Source organism: Chlorocebus sabaeus, chromosome 25 (genome assembly GCF_047675955.1).
Source record: "Chlorocebus sabaeus isolate Y175 chromosome 25, mChlSab1.0.hap1, whole genome shotgun sequence".
NCBI classification, from domain to species: Eukaryota; Metazoa; Chordata; class Mammalia; order Primates; family Cercopithecidae; genus Chlorocebus; species Chlorocebus sabaeus.
The window spans coordinates 55,762,235-55,781,662 of record NC_132928.1 but is presented as its reverse complement, the minus strand read 5'-3'; the positions used below and the strand labels follow the sequence as shown (position 1 = coordinate 55,781,662).

Here is a 19,428-nt window from a genome sequence, read left to right as displayed (position 1 = left end):
AGATGGCTCAGACTCATTCACAAAAAAGAATACACACATTCCTCATTAATTTATCATTTAATATAAATGCTGACAGAAAGCAGATAAAGACCTTGTAGACACTTTCATATATTTACAATCCAAAAGGTGAATCACCTCCTTCTACTTGTTAAAATAAATCCTTTTATCTGCAACTCATGGGAGCCTTAAACACTAATTAGGAGCAACATGAGGCTGAGTCAGTTTCCAAGGTAATAAAGAAAGGAAATAGCATTTTAACAAAATGGGCATCTTTGATATAAACATGCAAACAAATAATACAAAATTGGAAAAAAATGGCCCTAGTACTCTCAAAAATCAGCAACAAGTGGGAACATGTACTTATTTAGACCCAGAGTTGTGCTACCCTAAACATCTTCCTACTATTTCTTTTTTTCCACCACACTTGTTTTGAAAGCTGCTTAAAAATCAGAAATATTAAACAGATTAAAAACAAGAGAAAAATGGTCTATTTCAAATAGGGTTCTTTTTCCTACTCCAAAAGAACTCTCAGGAGATAAGGTCTTCAAATAAGACTTCACAGTTTGCCAGATCCTAAGGAATTATTCGCAGCTTGTGAAATTCCAATCCATTTGTCTTCACCATTCCAACCTATTTGTCTTCACTTCTCTAAGTTGGAAACACTTGGAAAAAGTAAAATTTCACAAAATTCAGCAATTATAAAATCAGCTGTCACTTTAAGGCTCAATTTTTTTTTTCCCCCAAACAGGTGGGTGGAGGCAGGCAAGAAAGAATAGGGAGCTGCCGCAATAAAAAACAAAAAATGCAAGAAAACTTTAAAAAATGGTATGTCTACCACTGATTTATAAGGAGATTTAAATTCTATCCAAAACTGTAAGTGATTTCATAAAGTCACTTATAACCTGACTCAAATCTCATGGGCTCCTTTATTAACCAAGATTATTTTTGTCTTGTTAAATATACCTCTGCAGGGCACAATCACTTACAATCAATACGATTGGTAAATTACACAAGCTCTATCCCAAGCAAATATGCACCAATGTTAAAAAGTTATTTTTTTTTTTTAAAAAAACAAAATAAAACAAAATAAAATCCACCCAAAAAGGTGATAATGACTGCAGAATGTCTCGGGGAGACTGGTATGAGCCTAAAGACCAAATTACCATAGTCAGAGAAAAAGGGCAGAAGGGGTGACAAGGGGAAGAGACCACACACACAAAGAGGAATCTCAAAACTGGAAAATGTTTAAGTGGGTGAAAGGTTTTGTTCATTACCTTAATTCACTTTTTCCATTGTTCTTGTACCCAAAAGTCATAGATTAATCATAAGGAAAGATAATGAGGCCCGTGGACTAATTAATTAAAAAAAAAAAAAAAGTTCCTTTTATTCCCAGGAAGCAGGAAGAGGAAAAAGGATGAACAGGGGTGAAGTGTGAAAATTCAGGCCAACGATCCATCTGGAAAAAATAATTCTCAGGACAGTGTCTTAGTTGAATAGAGGATGTAAAAACAATAAGCAAAAGCTAAATGCTTTTAAATCAGAGAACTATTTTATGGGGTAGTTCAGATATTATGAGAATGACAGCCAATCACTGGAGAAAGATTACACAAATAAATGGTGATTACACACACACACAAAAACAGGCCAAAAAAAAAAATAATAATAATAAAGCAACCAATTATTCACCCAATAGTTTGTTTCCAATCTTTTTCTTGACCCTTTCATACACTCACTGGGGTGGGGGACCACCTGACAGTTTCCAGTTATAAGATGACTCTGTGTGTACAACCTAAAATGGATGCCAAAGACTTGTGAGCTCTGTCTGCTTAGAGTTAGAACAGAAACAAAAACAAATCTGAAACAGACCTCAATACAAGAAAACAAGTCACCTTATCTAGTATAAAATAAACATTAGGATAACAAACTCCACAGGATTTTATTTTTCTAAATACACATTTTTGGACACAATATTATCTTGAGGTGTAAGTTCTTCCCCCTTATTGTGCCTTATTTTCTTGTGAAAATAAAGTTTGTTCTCTAGGGACGTTTTGTTCAGGGATAAAGTTTAGGAGAGTTCAGTGTTTGGCTGAAAATCCAGAGGCTCTGAAAACAAGGATTCCAGTGGTGAGGTAAATCCCTTTATTAAAAAAGGATTTCAAAGGGCTCTTTACCCACTTTGTTCAGTGCAGTATTGAAAACATACCTATTAGGAATAGATTATTAAATGGTGTTACTTATTCCTGGTGGTGACAGTCTTATTCTTTATTAACACTATAGCTAGTATTACTTATCAATTATAATCTATTACTTGTGAAAAGATCTTTAGTGAACACAGAAATAAAATCTTAAAAATTCAAATCTTAAGATTTACTTGCTACAATTATAGTACCTTTTGACAAAAACAGCTTTCTTTTTGAAGTGGCTCAGAAAAGCTAAATTGAGAAAATGTTTAATAGTAACTATAATCAACCTACAACTCCCAATAAGTCATTTCAGCAGGAAAATTTCATAAACCTGAGGTGAAGCAACAAATAAATAAAAAATCATAGCTGTCCCAGGTAGAAAGGTATGAATGTGGATCAGCAAAATGGGCACTCAGGTAAAATGATGACAGTAGTAGATTGCTTGCTTGTTCAGGTGCTAATGATGAAAGTAAAATTTGCTTTAGTTTAGTAGCTCTAAAGGATAGGCAGATTTTTCAGGGGAAGAGATCACCTTGCAACACTGTAACCATATCACCAATTAAAAATTTAACACACTTAGACTCTTTTTAGGGGGAAAAATCTAAGTAAACACTGTAGTTAATTTCCAGGTAGGTTATTAATCTCTCCTAAAAAGTAACTGGGCCATTCCTTTCAATGACATATAAAATCATTACAGGTGCTTTTTACAGATAGATTTTACAAATAAAACTTTTACTCAATTACTTAAAACGAGCAAAAAGAGAGTAGAAAAATGGTGAGACTGCTACTCACCACGATTTGCATGTGTCAGCAACTGAATACTTCTTTACTGAGACGGATCCTTTTTTTTAGTGAAAATATTTTTTCTTGAATTTTAACAATCTGTACATGTACTGACTATAGTTAGTTTTTTCTCACCAGTCACATACTCTAGAATTCCTTTACCCAGACCCATGACTTGACCACAGTGATAGCAGAAGCTGGGGTGGGCACAAATGCTTATACACAGCATTATAAAAGATGACATTCACTGGCTTAGAGAAACTGATGAATTTTCATTACTTTTACATCTTATAAGGCTAGCTAACTTTAACAGTTAACTTTAGATAAATCTACTTACACAGTACAACCAACTCACAAATACTAAAAGGTTTCATGATCAAAATGGCTACTACTTCCCCCAAAACCAAAACAGAGTAAAGCACAAGTCTTTGGCTCTCCTTTAAAGAAAACAGCAGGTTACCATTCTTAACCAGACCTTTGTTTGCCTACCAGTAGGGCAAATACCACATTTGTGCATCACTGAGTAATAACACCATTAGAAAAGGCAACTTCACAGAAGTTATTGGCTAAGCGAATTCATTTGAATGCTCTGTTTTGAGGCAGCAAACTGTCACTTTTGCAGATTGGGGAGGGCAGTGGGTAAGTCAAGGGGAAATTACAGGGTGAAAAAAGGTCAAGAAAAAAAAAGACATTTATGGAAAAATGTGAACTTTGAGCTCCATCCCTGAAGAACTCTGGAAAGTCTGATGGAGTTATATACTCAAAGTAGCAAATGAGAATCAACCAATGTTCTTTTAGGCAAAAGAAATACATGGGAAAGAATAGAAGGGAAGGGAAATAAGATGGGAGAAAGGAATCACCAACATTAATGCTGTACCAAACAATTTTTTAAATACATTCTGAGTAACTGAATATTTGTAGTTGGCATTAGGAACAGTGTCTTATCAATATCTAGAATAATATTACTAGAAATCTAGCTATCTCTTCTTTTAATTAGAAAAGTAATAAGGAATGGATCTTTGGTCACTTCAGCCTCTGCAAATTATCTAAGACAGGACAGTTACTGGACTTATCTTGTGACAAAATTATATATAAATTAGGCAAAAGAGCTACACATAAACCAGAAATGGAATCTAGATGTCTCATTCTCAGTTCTTCTACCCTTTGCTAGAGACTCCTTGAAAAAACAGTATGTCAAAGTACTTTTATATTTCTCACTATAAATAAAATTCCCTTACCTATATATGAGAGAACACAATGCTTATTACTCCTACCTTAACCCATTCAAAATTGTTCATCTCAGATATCCAGTTTTTGCTTTTGAATTTAGTGAAATACAAATAAAGTAGTATTTAGAAGAAACTAATATTGTAATAAGTAGAAAACACAGAAACTATATTTCCTATCTGGTTTCATCTTTGTCTCTAAAAAAACAAAATTAAAAAGCCAGAAGAAATTAATACCTTTTAGATTTTGATTTTAAAAAGTAGTTACAGAGTTGAGCAGTTATGCCCAAATATGCCATTTGTCCTTACAGGCTCATGATATCACAGAGAAAAGGAAAAGGAAAAAAAAAAAAAAAAAATTTCGGGGTATTAGTGAATTCCTAAAACTGCTGATGAGCACTAGGAAAACTGCAAGATTTTCCATTAAGTAAGGTGGAATGACCAATTTAAAATACATTATAGGCACAATGGGACAATATACCATTCTTCTGCCTTTCTACCCAACCAGATTAGCTCAAGTGTAGGACCATGGAGGGGTACAGCTCGAATTCAGGTTACAATTAAAGAGATTTTTTTCCCCCAAATGAAAATACATGAAAAGAGAAAGATACTATTTTAAGTCAAGTTTATACAGTGACTTTTCTGGTTTTCTTCAGAACAGGAATACTGAATAAATTAATCCCTGCTCCTGCCTACTTCACAGAATCAAAAAGGTGAAAGCCAAGAACAAGTGTATTTAAAGGAAACAAGAACAACAGAAATTGAGTTACTAAAGGGTTTCAACTGATACCCAAAAGGAATCTTTACTTTTATTCTAAACTTAAACAAAAATTAATACCCCCAAATGATCTTCTAATACAAGAATCATTCTGAATTCCAAAGTGAATCAACTGCTTCTAAAATTTAGGATGATCTGACACATCCAGAGGAGATCGGTCCAAATCTGCCTATAAGAAGGTTGTAGTACAAAAATTAGCTGGATGTGGTGGCGCATGCCTGTAGTCCTAGCTACTCGGGAGGCTGAGGCAAGAGAATCGCTTGAACCCGGGAGGCGGAGGTTGCAGTGAGCCGAGATCGACCCACTACACTCCAGCCTGGTGATAGGAGACTCCCTCTCAAAAAAAAAAAGTTGGAGGCCAATAATGTTGCCTTTTACAGTTATGCAGAGAAATCAAAAATCTTGGGACTCTGTCAGACATACAAAAGTTTCTTTCCTTCTCCCAATGAACAATAGGCATTTAAAGTGGAAATGTAAAAGGGTTTTAAGTAAAAGTCAAAAAGCAAACAGAAGCCCAAAAAAAAAAAAAAAGCAAAAGCATATATATATATATATATATATTTTTTTTTTTTAAGGAAGAAAAATGTATAAGAAAATTGGAAAAAAAAAAAAAAAAGCCTCACCTTCATTCAGTGCTTCTACCACCTCCCAATCGGTCAATTTATCGCAACAGCTGCGCTCATGCGAAAAAATCCTTAAAACATACCCAATATATATACAGATATAGCTATGTATATATGTATATATATAATATATATAAATTTTTATTTAAATAAAAAAGAAAGCTCGAATCCCAAGCCAATATGTGTATATCAAATCCTTGACCAGCCAGGTCTGTAGGGCATAATCAAATTCAATGTGAAATAGTATATAAACACGGTGCCTTGACTGGGCAAATCAAATAATTGCTACTCAAAAGAGTGTTCTGTTTGGACTCTCCTACTGGTAGGCAATGGAGGACTGTATTACCCTTCCCATCCCCACCACCCATTTGTTTAAGTTAACAGTATGATGGACACAGAGTTTAGACTGAGGTTGTTATGACCTCAGCAGGAGTTAAGGGTTAAGAAAATAAGAAATAAGAAAAATATAAACTCTCGTTTTTACCCAACCAAAGCAATGTAGTAACCTATTACACAACCAGTGCTTTCTAATTTAGTAGTAAAATCCAGAAAGGGAAACTGAAAAAATCAGGCAAATAGATGAATGGAGAGGGCGACTATATCAGACAGTCCCCACTAAACATGTTTTACAGGGTCTTAGTTAAGCACAGACACATGGCATCAGAATATGTGCAGCAGAATAATAGTAAAAAAAATTCCTTACTCTTTTCAACATTTTCATGAAGAAACATTTTCAACATTGGACAGCTAAGTCTATGAAAAATGACTTCAAACTATTTCCTACCTACTTATACTAATGATTCTGAGCAACAAGTGATCAATTCATGAACTATCCTTAAGACTCAATCAGTTTACAAGTAAAACAAAAACATCCATTGAAATAATGTGGTTCTATTCATTTTAAGTTCAAATCAAATGTTGCAGTTTTAAAATGTGGTTGATTGTCCTGGTTTTTGAGCATCCTATGATTTCAGCAAAAGTTTAATTTGAAAAGCACTGCTTCAAATTTCCAACCATGAGTTGAATGCAGGCGAATCACCAAACATGTATTTTCAGTGCTAACAAGTTATAGTTAATTCTTAATCAACATTTAAATCTAATTAAATACTGACTCAGCTTTCTCATTATATTCAGAAAATGCAAATGATCCTTAATATGAAAATGAGGACTTCAAAAATTGGTAATTCTCTTTGAAAAGTTGAAAATAAAAACAAGAAATAAAACCCTCCCAAACAAACAAAAATTTTCAATGTCAAGAAAAACATACCTATCCAATGAAGCTAGTGATCTAGAAAGGGATAAAGAATTCCAAAGAACAGCTCTGGGAAAAGCTGGTTTGCTGCACATTTTCTAATAACTCAGTCTAGTACTGTCTGTTTCTCAAGCACCACAGAATTCTCTGAAAGCTGATGTTTTTGGTCTGTTTTAAGTTTACAGGGTGGTGAGAATTGATAAGGACTGGGGATAAGGAATTATACAAATTATACACTGGGTATGTAATACCAAAATACAAGAAAACCTACTTCATTAAGATCATACAATTAATCAAACAGAGTGTATATATAATATCTTTTTTTTTTTTTAAAGCCCTGGATCCAAGGCGTCCAAAGTTATTAAAATAAAGTTCATTCACAGAACAAAAACAAATTTAATCTGAATTGCTTGCAGATACTGCTAATTTTCTTTTTCTTTAAATTAAAAAAATGCATTAATGTGAACTATGTGCAGGATTTGTTTTTAGTAGTGGTGTTTGTGCACATTGCCTCTGGTGAATTTCCTGGATTTCTCTGACCGCTCTTAAGAGAAAAAGTTTAGAAGTTATGCGTTCTCCTACCCCTATGCCCGACAAACTGATTAGGAGCAGAAGATAAAAGTAGGACTCCTCATATTTTAAGGAGCAGAACTGGGAGTAACTCCTGATCTCTGGGAGTCATTGTTATCCCCTCCTCCCTCAGGGTCCTCTGATAGGTTCAGAGAGCTGGTCTTGTTTGATAGGAGGCTGATACTCTCTTGTGTCAAGGCTGATCCATTTGGTACCTCACTGCTGACATTTTAAAATTTTGAAAAAGGAGAGAGAGAAAAATGATTAGTACAAAAATATCGACAGGGGATATCATTTAGCATGATAAAAAATATATAAATGGCTTCCAAATTTTAATCTACAGCCCCTTATCCATGTTTTAGCACAGGGTTGGCAAACTAAAGCTAGCCAGGTGCATATTTTTTTTTCAGGTGTGTATTTTTGTAACTAAAGTTTTATTGGAATACAGCCTGCTCATTTGTTTAGCATATTGTCCACTGCTTTCAAACCACAGAGAAGAGTTGAGAATTGTGACAAAAACTTTAAGGCCCATATCTTCAAATACTACCTGGGCTTTAAGAAGAGTACTTATCCCGGATTTAGCAGGTTTGCTACTACAAAAATAATTTTGAGCTCATGTCTATAATCTTAGCACTTTCGGAGGCCAAAGCAGGCAGATCACTTGAGCTCAGGAGTTGGAGACCAGCCTGGCCAACATGGTGAAACCCTGTCTCTACTAAAAACACAAAAATTGGCCTGGTGGTACGTGCCTGTAAAAACCTACTTGGGAGGCAGAGGCACAAGAATTGCTTGAACCTGAGAGGCAGAGGTTTCAATGAGCCAAGATCGCACCACTACACTCCAGCCTTAGTGATAGAATGAGAGTTTGTCCAAAAAAAAAAAACAAACAAAAAAAAAGGCCAGGTGCAGTGGCTCATGCCTGTAATCCTAGCACCTGGGAGGCTCAGGCAGGTGGATCACAAGGTCAGGAGTCTGAGACCAGCCTGGCTAAGACAGTGAAACCCTGTCTCTATTAAAAATGCAAAAACTAGCCAGGTGTGGTGGCACGGGCCTGTAGTCCCAGCTACTCAAGAGGCTAAGGCAGGAGACTCGCTTAAACCCAGGAGGCAGAAGTTGCAGTGAGCTGAGTCTATGCCATTGCACTCTAGCCTGGGTGACAGGGTAAGACTCTGTCTCAAAAAAAAAAAAAAAAAAAAAAAAATTGAATCCAAGATAATGCATGAATTAAAATGTCAAAATCCAGGCCTGAAAGCATTAGAAATTTTTGTTATATATCATCAGGGGGGCAACTTAAGACTGTGTATTCAAAAGCCTCAAAATATCCTCAGAAAATAATTTAAGATATGTAAACAAAGCATTAATTGTAATACTGTTTATTGTAGGGATGTTCATGGTAGTTGATATGTATCTTTTCATATCTGCAGAATATTGGATGATATAGGACAGTCTGAATTAAAAACCAAGGAGGTGGAGTGCTTGGTTTGTAAAACTAGCAAGAGGCTAAATGCCCACACACTTTAAAAAGACTGGAAAGAGCCGGGTGCGGTGGCTCATACCTGTAATCCCAGCACTTTGGGAGGCCGAGGCAGGTGGTTCACCTGAGGTCAGGAGTTCAAGACCAGCCTGACCAACGTGGAGAAACCCTGTCTCTACTAAAAATACAAAATTAGCCAGGCGTAGTGGTGCATGCCTGTAATCCCAGCTACTTGGGAGGCTGAGGCAGGAGAATTGCTTGAACCCGGGAGGCAGAGGTTGTGGTGAGCCGAGATCGTGCCATTGCACTCCAGTCTAGGCAACAAGAGTGAAGCTCCATCTCAAAAAAAGAAAAAAAAAAAAAGACTGGAAAGATAATGTAATACTCCAAAATGTTAATAAGAGTTATCTCTGAATATTGGTATTACAGGCAATTTAAAAATTTGCCCTTTTCTAAAATTTTCGATTTCCTAAAGCTAATTTTTTATAACATATTTAAGATGGGGGGGTGACTTTATTTTTTTTACATTGAGCATATAGTACTTTTATAATGTAAAGATACAAGGCTATCTTTGAAATAGATTTAAAAACAAGGGGAAGATGGAAACATAACCAGAAATTTTCCTGTGTTAGGTATTAATAGATAATTCAACCTTGGATCTAAGTTTTGTAACTCCAGATTTATGCAAAAATATTCTTTTTTTTTTTTTTGAGACCGAGTCTCACTCTGTCGCCAGGCTGGAGTACAGTGGCACAATCTTGGCTCACTGCAACCTCCCCCTCCCAGGTTCAAGTGATCCTCCTGCCACAGCATCTCAAGTAGCTGGGACTACAGGCACAGGCCCCCATGCCAAGCTAATCTTTGCATTTTTAGTAGAGACGGGGTTTCACCATGCTGGCCAGGATGGTCTCAATCTCTTGACCTCGTGATCCGCCCGCTTCAGCCTCCCAAAGTGCTGGGATTACAGGCGTAAGACACTGCGCCTGGCTGCAAAAATATTCTTAATGTACACAGAATAATGATATTTTAAGAATCAAATTATGTTTATGAGGGTACTTCTGATATGACTGGATAATACAATAATTTCTCTTTTGTGTGTAATTTAATATGGCTACAAAAATCTCCTTTTCTTTACCTGAATGTCAATGTAAGGTCCTCAGCTGGAACCTTGTTTTGTGGCTCTGGTTGTCCATTTTCGGCTTGTTTACTTGTATTCAGTTTGCTTTTCATGTCCAGAGAACACTGGTTTTCCTTTGAAAGAGGAAAGAAAATCAGTTATCGTCTATTTAATGGTGTTAATGGGAGAGACCAAATTACAGATAATACAAAGTGATGATCCAGAAATCATTTAATTTTGTAAAATAACCAAAGAAACTGGCAGACTAAAAGAGTGACATACATAAAAACATAACAGAATACAACCCACTTGCTCACTAACCAAGCGGGACAAAAAGAGAGACAATGCCTCAAGCTAACGTGAAAAAAAAATTCACAGAAAAAAACGATAACCTAGAAAGGCGGCCAGGCATGGTGGCTCATCCCTGTAATACCAGCAGTTTGGAGGCTGAGGCAGGTGGACTGCCTGAGGTCAGTTCGAGACCAGACTGGCCAACATGGCAAAACCCCATCTCTACTAAAAATACAAAAATCAGCGGGGTGTGGTGGTGCACGCCTGTAATCCCAGCTACTCAGAAGCTTGAGGCAGGAGAATCACTTGAACCCAGAAGACGGAGGTTGTAGTGAGCTGAGATTGTACCACTGCACTCCCCCACTGGATGACAGAGTGAGACTCCCTCTCAAAAAAAAAAAAGAAAAAAGAAAAAAAAAGGCTGGGTGTGGTGGCTCACACCAGTAATCCCAACACTTTGGGAGGCTGAGGTGGGTGTATCACCTGAGGTCAGGAGTTCGAGATCAGCCTGGCCAACATGGCAAAACCCCGTCTCTACTAAAAATATTAAAAAATTAGTTGGGCGTGGTGGCAGGCACCTATAATCCTAGCTACTTGGGAGGCTGAGGCAGAAGAATCACTTGAACCCAGGAGGCTGAGGTTGCAGTGAGCTGAGATTGTGCCACTGCACACCAGCCTGGGCAACAGTGTGAGACTCCGTCTCAAAAAAAAACAACTAAAAAAAAAACCAAAAAAACAAAAACTACACCGGTGTGGTGGCAGGCACCTGTAATCCCAGCTACTCAGGAGACTGAGGCAGGTGAATCACTGGAACATGGGAGGCGGAGGTTGCAGTGAGCTGAGACTGCGTCACTGCCCTCCAGCCTGGGTGACAGAGACTCAGTCTCAAAAAAACAAAAAAAGCAAACCAAAGTACAATAAATATATTTAACATACTTACTGAAAGCAAAAAAACCTGCACACTCAATTTATTTGCTTAGAAAGATTATGAAAACTATGCAACAAAAAAATCATATGCAACCTGAGGAACCCCCTAAGATTCAAAATTTACTAAAATGAATGTCTGTGCACTATGAAGCAAATCCTAAGCATATTAATGGATATAGTTCCAAGGAAAGAATGTGCAGATTGTATATCACTCATAGCAAAAAAAGGTCATTGTTATAAAGGCTACGAAGCTGGAATATTATTTGGTGAATACATCTTTATATAACACGTTGTCATTGCAAAATAGTAAACACCATCCTATTTGCTTCCCTAATCGATATGCTAAACAGAGATTTAAGAACTTCCATTAAGTTCTTAAATTAAAGAAGCATTAAAACCTTGTTTTCCCTAAAAGTTAATGAAGAATTCTAAGACAAAGAACACACCCAAACCAAAAGACAGGAAGGGAATGATAAAATCGTAAGGTAGTCCACCCGCATGATAATTATTTTAAATATTAACCACTCATCAGAGTGCCTTGAAGTGATGATTCTGTAGCTCTAGATAATTCTAGAGCCACATGAAAGATTTCATTTCACCTTCCCCCTCTCTTCCCACCATAACACTCACCATACTCAGTTCCCGTGTTCTCTTCCCGATTTCCCTTTCCACCTGGTGCAGTTCCAAGCTCAACTGCTCACTTGAGATCATTCCAGGCCATTTGGGAGGTGGCGGTGGTGGGGGCTGTGACTGGCCTGCCAGGGTGTTTGCCTCCCTCTGCAACACCAGTCTGTTACTAACAGCCTAGTGCATAAAGCCAAGCACAGAGAAAACTCAACACACTTCACACCATGCACAGAATAACCAGGCTCAACTCCACACCACAGCCTTAAGTAGCTTATCACTCAGCTATTTGCAACAAAAATAATGCAACTGTAAGGCACTGTTCTCTTTGAGTACCATTTAAACAAAAAAAGAACACAACAGGGACATTTAAATTTAGTAAACAGTAATTTCATCTTAAGTATAAATTGCTCCTTGTATTTTCTGATTTGAAAGAGAAGTTGGCTGTGCATGGTGGCTCATGCCTTTAATTCTAGCACTTTGGGAGGCTGAGGTGGGAGGATCACTTGAGGCCAGGAATTTGAGACCCACCTGGGCAATACATCAAGACCTTGCCTCTACAAAAAAAAAAAAAAATTAGCCTAGGATGGTGGTGTGGGCCTGTAGTCCTAGCTACTAGGGAGGATCACTTGAGCCCAGGAGTTTAAGATTACAGTGAGCTATGATCATGCCACTGCACTCCATGCACTCCAGCCTGGGCAACAGAGTGAGACCTTGTCTCTCAAAAAAAAAAAAAGAAGGAAATGGAAGAAAAACAAGCCAACTACAGGTGTGCATCTTTCCCCCTCTGTTTTTAATGGTAATTTTCTCTGAAGTAAATCCTATAACTTATTTCATTGAAACCTTAGTAATGGCAAGGACTTTTAACTGTACTGAGTTGAATATGTGGCAAGTTTCTAAATAATACTGATAGTCTTTTTGGACAGAAAATGTGCCTGGAAACTTTAAAACAAAAAACCATGCATTTGAGGATATGCAGTGATGCCTTATTGGGTGGAAGGTCTGAATCTTTAAAAAGTTAATGAACGAAAGATTGCCATAAGCAAACATAGCATTCTGTTTCTGTGACAGGAATCAGCAAGACGTTTTGAATCAATGTAAATAAGCAATGGCAAAAGCAGACAAAATCTAAATATTACATAGATTTTTAAAAATTCCTAAATCTAATTGTGTACGTAGGGGCACAAGTCAGCTAAATGTTCCGAAAACAATCTCCTACTGGTCTTCCTAAAAATAAAGTCTACTAAGAAAAAGTCTTATAACTTTTTTTCCCTCCAAAGTGATGGCTTACTTATTATTAAAGATTATGGTAGAAAGATAGACTAATGTTCTAACAGTACCATTTTTTCCTCCAGAAAGGACAACGTATTTATCATTAGAATGTCTTCAGTTTTCCATATTCAAAGAATATGTTCCAATGTAAAGGATGATATATAAACAAAACCTGGTCTTCCTTATGTGATACTTAAAAGATTTTTAAAATTCTTGTTTTTTTTTTTTTTTGAGACAGGGTCTCACTCTGTTGCTCAGGCTGGAGTGCAGTGGCACCATCCAGGGATCACTGCAGCCTTGACCTCCCTGGGCTCAGGTGATCCTTCTGCCTTCAGCATCCTGAATAGCTGAGACTACAGGCATGCACTACCATGCCTGGTGAATTTTTGCACTTTTTGTAGTGAAGGGATTTCGCCATGTTGCCCGGGCTGGTCTCAAACTCCTGAGCTCAAGCAATCCATCTGCTTTGGCCTCCCAAAGTGCTGGGATTACAAGCACGAACCACCACATCCAGCCAGATTTTTAAAATTCTTTAGTTTTGTTTTTCTAAGTGTCAGGCAGCATGATGGAAAGAACACTGAATCTGAAATATGAAGACTTGAGTTCATGTTTCAATTTTTGAGAAACTCATATACTTCAATCAAAAAAGGAAGACAATACCACCTGCCTAACATACCTATTGGGGATATTGTAAGGGTCAAATAAGATACATGGTAGTGATTTTTAAATGGTACAGAACTACATAAATGAAAAGTGTTATTATTCTTATTACACTGGAACTATGTTTTATTTTTTAAGTCAAAGTTCTTTTTTTTTTGAGACTGAGTCTCACACTGTAGCCTGGGCTGGAGTGCAATGGCGCGATCTCGGCTCACTGCAACCTCTGCCTCCTGGGTTCACACGATTCTCCTGCCTCAGCCTCCTGAGTAGCTGGGATTATAGGCGCACAGCAGCATGCCCAGCTAATTTTTTGTATTTTTAGTAGACATGGGGTTTCACCATGTTGGCCAGACTAGTCTTAACTCCTGACCTCATGATCCGCTTGCCTCGGGCTCCCAAAGTGCTGGGATTACAGGGGTGAAATCCCGTCTCTACTAAAAATACAAAAATTAGCTGAGTATGGTGGTGTACATCTATAATTCCAAGTACTCAGGAGGCTGAGGCAGGAGAATCACATGAACCCAGAGGTGGAGGTTGCAGTGAGTCGAGATCATGCCCCCTCACTCCAGCCTGGGCAACAGAGCAATACTCTGTCTCAAAAAACAAAAAACAAAAACAAACAAACAAACAAACAAAACTTAAATGTGCCATCAGGGAATACAAGCTCCTGTTGGGAAATTTTAGGTAATCTGTTTTCTATTCTTAGGTAGTAGAAATTTTACGTTTTCTATTGTCCCAGAACTAAACCCAGTATTGAATTCTTTGAAGAATGGAAACCTACACTAACTCCTAAGAAATAGACCTTAAAGTTTTTTGTTCATAGTGCCTCAAAAGTTCCCGTTTAAAATCTCTGAGAACCCTTCAAAAATTGGAACAAAAATGGCTCTCTAGGCTGGTACCTCTAGTCCACGTAGCTGGGTCTGCTGGCTAATCTGATGGTTCAATTGTTGTAATTCTAGTCGTAGCTGTTCTCTCTCAGCGGATGGAAGGGGTTTTCCATGACTGGCCACTTCTGACATAGATATTCTCTCTCTTTGGTTAGAAAGAAAGTGTGAAGTAAATTTTAACATTTCATTTTGTTAACATATTACTGACCAGAAAAACAAAAAGAAGTTGCATAATTTTAAAGGTTTCTACATGTCTATTCAAGTAAAAATAATGACTCATACCTCTCACTGAAGTGTCCCTGAGAAGGTATGTTTTGATGAGGTGAATATGGAGAACCTCCCCAGCCACTGTGGGTTCCATATGGACTATAATCTGTAAGAGAATGATTTATTATGGTATGAGATAATTCACAGATTTGATTCTTCTTTTAAGGTACTCATAATCTAAAAGACATTAGGGTATTGCATACACAGATATCTGGTATCTACCTTAAATGGCCAGATTTTTAAAATTCTTTAACTTTGTTTTTCTAAATGTCAGGCAGCATGATGCTGGGTGCTGATACATGTTTGTTTCTTCCCCAATGAACTTTCAGTCTTTGTAGTTTTTCTTCCAAATTACTGTATAATGAGAATGTTATTCCTCCAAATAGCAATGAAGCTATTTGGGGTGGGGGTGGGATGGGGAAGAAACATTAGGAAAGCTTCACATATAGACATTTAATTTCAGTTTATATACCTAAAATTCACTGGGTTATATTACCTTTCTTACAGGGATGATTCCATGGAAAGTTTGAAAATTACTGCCTTGCAAGATTACTAAAAACACTGATAGTAAATGGGGAGCAGGGTTAATGCTAAAAGTCAAGATTATGAACCCTTTAGGTCAGCTTACCTTTGAGATTCTTACCTGAAATGTTAATAGATTTTGTAGGAGCTCCCTGAGGTGCCATAGCCTGCATTGGACCAGCACCCTGATATATAGTTTTGGAAGTTCGCGAGATGGCACCAAACCGAGACACTGTTGGTCGGTCTCCAAATGGGATGAGGTCATCATCACTGGTTTCTGCTGCTCTTCTCTGAAGATCTAATCGCTGGTCCCTCATTCCTTTACTCTCCACATTCTGATAAAAAAGCAAAATGAGAAATCTACCCCACACTCAGATCGCTCTGTAACCTAATTTTTTCTATATCTGTAATAAGGTTAAAGATGAGTACAACACTCTTACTGGTAAGACCAAAATCATTAGTTACCTTTGGTTGTTTTTATGTAACACTGGTTTTTAAACCTCTGAGGTGAGGGGCGACAGGGTCCCACTCTGTTGCCCAGGCTGGAATGTAGGGGCACTATCATGGCTCACTGCATCCTCAACCTCCTGGGCTCCAGTGATCCTCACACCTCAGCCTCCCAGGTAGCTGGGACTATAGGCATGTACCACCATATTCAGCTAATTTTTTTATTATTATTTATAGAGATGAGGTCTCCCTATGTTGACCAGGCTGGTCTCAAACTCCTGGGCTCAAGCAATCCTCCTGCCTCAAGTTCAACCTCCCAAAGTGCTGGGATTACTGGTATGAGCTACTGCACCTGACCTAAGAAATATATTTTTAAAATTTATGGGAGGCCATTGTTTTGGACTAAGCTCCTGCACTAAGCCCCAAGACACCAGATCAAAGCAGAATGTAATCACTTGTGCTAGATGCCACAAAATCAAACTGAACTTGAAAATGCGTCAGTTTTCCAAAAAACAGGAGATTCACAGCAATCAATCATAAGAGGGTCACTCAATTAGAACTGGTAAGTCCCTTCTGCTTTAGTCCCATAAGGAAAATAACTTTGAAACAGCTAATCTGAGTTTCGTTCCTTTTCTCTGTTTAGCTCATTAGAGCATCTTTCTATTTCATAGACGAAATGCTTCCTGATTAATCAATCACTAATAAAAGCCAATTCAATCTTTAAGAAATACATATATATAATGATCTAGTGTATATATATATATGCATACAAATATATATTTATCCCTATATAATGTTAAACACATATATAGACACACAAATATATAATTTGTATGCACATTAACATTTGAGAAATACTAGATTAGACTTCTTTCACCTATTTGGGAGGTTTTCAATTACCTCCCAAATTTCAAGTCCTCTAGATTGGACTGCAACTTTTTGTTTGTTTTTGAGACAGGGTTTTGCTCTGTCACCAGGGTGGAGTGCAGTGGTGTGTGAGCCTCAACCTCCTGGGCTCAAGCAATCCTCCTGCCTCAGCTTCTCAAGTAGCTGGGACCACGGGCGTGCACCACCACACCTGGCTAATTAAAAACGTTTTTGAGGAGATGGGGTCTTGCTATGTTGACCAGGCTGGTCTTGAACTCCTGGGTTCAAACAATCCTCCCACCTTGGCCTCCCAAAGTGCTGGCGTTACAGGTGTGAGTCACCATGCCTGGCCCAAACTTTTTAATTCTTTACTGATTTAAGAAAATGAGTTTTATTTTGTTAATACTTGTGTTACTTTAATATAATAACCCTTTTTGAAAGCCAAGTACAAGGCAAACATTCCTGCCTAATTTCCCCTCATTTCTTTCCAATAAGAGCCTTATTACAGCCTAAAAACAATGCTTCTGTAATCCTACTGCAAAAAAAAAAAAAAAAAAAAAAAGGTTTTTTTTGCTTTTTCTCCCTCTAAAACTCTATTTTTTGGGGGGGGGGGGCGGGGCTGGCATATAATCATATTTATGCTATTAGATATCACTTCACTCATTTACAGTGGTTTTCAGCATCCAAATCTTTTTCTTATGGCAAATATTGGTCTTTTCTTAACCACCTGGAAAAGTATTTATCCATGAAAATCTATATAACCTAGGAAAAACCTATATAATATCTTACTAACTCTGTTAAGAGTAATAAGGACAAATGGGTTAAGAATAGTCAAGGTATACCATACCGTTCAGCAATACTTTTTTTTTTTTTTTTTTGAGATGGAGTCTCACTCTGTTATCTAGGCTGGAGTGCAGTGGCACAATCTCAGCTCACTGCAACCTCTGCCTCCCGGGTTCATGCCATTCTCCTGTCTCAATCTCCCAAGTACCTGGGATTACAGGCTCCTGCTACCATGCCCAGCTAATTTTTGTGTATTTAGTAGAGATGAGGTTTCGCCATGTTGGCCAGGCTGGTCTCAAACTCCTGACCTCAAGTGATCCACCTGCCTTGGCCGCTGAAAGTGCTGGGATTACAGGCATGAGCCACAGTGCCCAGCCAGCAAGACCATTTCTAAGTGTAACTTTCATGCACGTGAAGACATATATACATAAGAATGTTTGTTGGAGCACCATACATAATAGTGAAAGATCAAAACTAGCCTAAATGTCCACTAACACAAAAAGAAATCATTGTATGGTATCATTTATACAGAATATCTCGCAAAAGTAGCTAAAATCAATAATCCTGAGCTACAGATATAAATATGGGCTGGGTATGGTGGCTCACACCTGTAATCCCAGCATTTTGGGAGGCCGAGGAGGGCAGATCACCTGAAGTCAGGAGTTTGAGACGAGCCTGACCAACATGGCAAAACTCTGTCTCTACTAAAAATACAAAAAAATTAGCCAGGCATGGTGGTATGTGCCTGTAGTCCCAACTCCTCGGGAGGCTGAGGCAGGAGAATCGCTTGAACTCAGGAGGCGGAGGTTGTAGTGAGCTGAGATCATGCCACTGCACTCCAGCCTGGGTGACAGAGTGGAACTCTGTCTCAAAAAAAAAAAAAAAAAAAAAAAAAAGACACAATTTAAAAGCAATGCTGAGTGAAAACATGAAAATACAAGCTGAAGTGTATAATTTACATAAGGTCTATAAACATATAAAACAACATTGTTTAGGAATAGTATAAAATTATCCATGGCCAGGCGCACTGGCACACACCTGTAACTACAGCACTTTCAGAAGCAGGAGAATCCCTTGAGCCCAGGAGCTCAGGACCAGCCTGTTCTGCCTAGGCGACATAGCAAGACCTCATCTCTACCAAAAAAAAAAAAAAAAAAAAAAAAAAAAATTAGCTGAGCATAGTATCACACATCTGTGTCCCAGCTACTTGGGAGGGTGAGGTGGGAGGATCACTTGAGTCCAGGAGCGTGAGGCTGCAGTGAGCTGTGATTGTGACACTGCACTCCAGCATGAGGAAGATCCTGTCTTAAGGGGAAATAAAATTATCCATGAAAATGATAAATACTAAACTCAGGATAGAGATTACTGACAGGGAATGAAAGAGGGAGAAAAACGAGACTTGGGAAATATATACAGGGGGATATACTTCTTGAAAATTGTATTTCTTTAAAAAATAAAAAGGCAATGAAGATACTATCCAAGTAGGGTAACTCATGCTTGTAATCCCAGCATTTGGGAGGGAGAGGCAGGAGGATCACTTGAGGCCAGGAGTGTAAGATCAGTCTGGGAAACATAGCAAGACCCCATCTCTACAAAATTTTTTAAATTAGTTGGGTGTGGGGGCATGCACCTGTAGTCCTAGCTACTCAGGAGGATCACTTGAGTTCAGGAGTTTGAAGTTACAGTGAGCCATAATCATGTTACTACACTCCACCCTGCGTGATGAAGACCGATCCTATCGCTATAAAGAGATAAGCTGAAGCTGGGCATGGTGGCTCACGCCTGTAATCCCAGCACTTTGGGAGGCCGAGACAGGTGGATCACTTGAGGTTGGGAGTTCAAGACCAGCCTGACCAACATGGAGAAACCCCATCT

At 38.0% G+C, this 19,428-nt stretch overlaps 1 protein-coding gene across 6 annotated transcripts in view; it reads right to left on the bottom strand.

The window, feature by feature from the left end:
* Positions 1 to 38: 38 nt before the first annotated feature.
* Positions 39 to 19,428, bottom strand: part of RC3H1 (ring finger and CCCH-type domains 1) — a 91,897-nt gene continuing 72,507 nt past the window's right edge. For 3 of the 6 annotated variants that reach the window (XM_073011772.1, XM_073011773.1, XM_073011774.1), the window contains exons 15-20: positions 15,578 to 15,791; positions 14,950 to 15,040; positions 14,680 to 14,812; positions 11,855 to 12,028; positions 10,025 to 10,140; positions 39 to 7,637 (exon numbers count right to left, since the gene is read on the bottom strand). In XM_073011772.1, coding sequence (XP_072867873.1) covers positions 7,484 to 7,637; positions 10,025 to 10,140; positions 11,855 to 12,028; positions 14,680 to 14,812; positions 14,950 to 15,040; positions 15,578 to 15,791 — 882 coding nt within the window. In that variant the 3' untranslated portion in view covers positions 39 to 7,483. The remainder of the gene's footprint in view (positions 7,638 to 10,024; positions 10,141 to 11,854; positions 12,029 to 14,679; positions 14,813 to 14,949; positions 15,041 to 15,577; positions 15,792 to 19,428) is intronic. The other 3 variants (XM_073011775.1, XM_073011776.1, XM_073011777.1) reach the window with 3 other exon arrangements.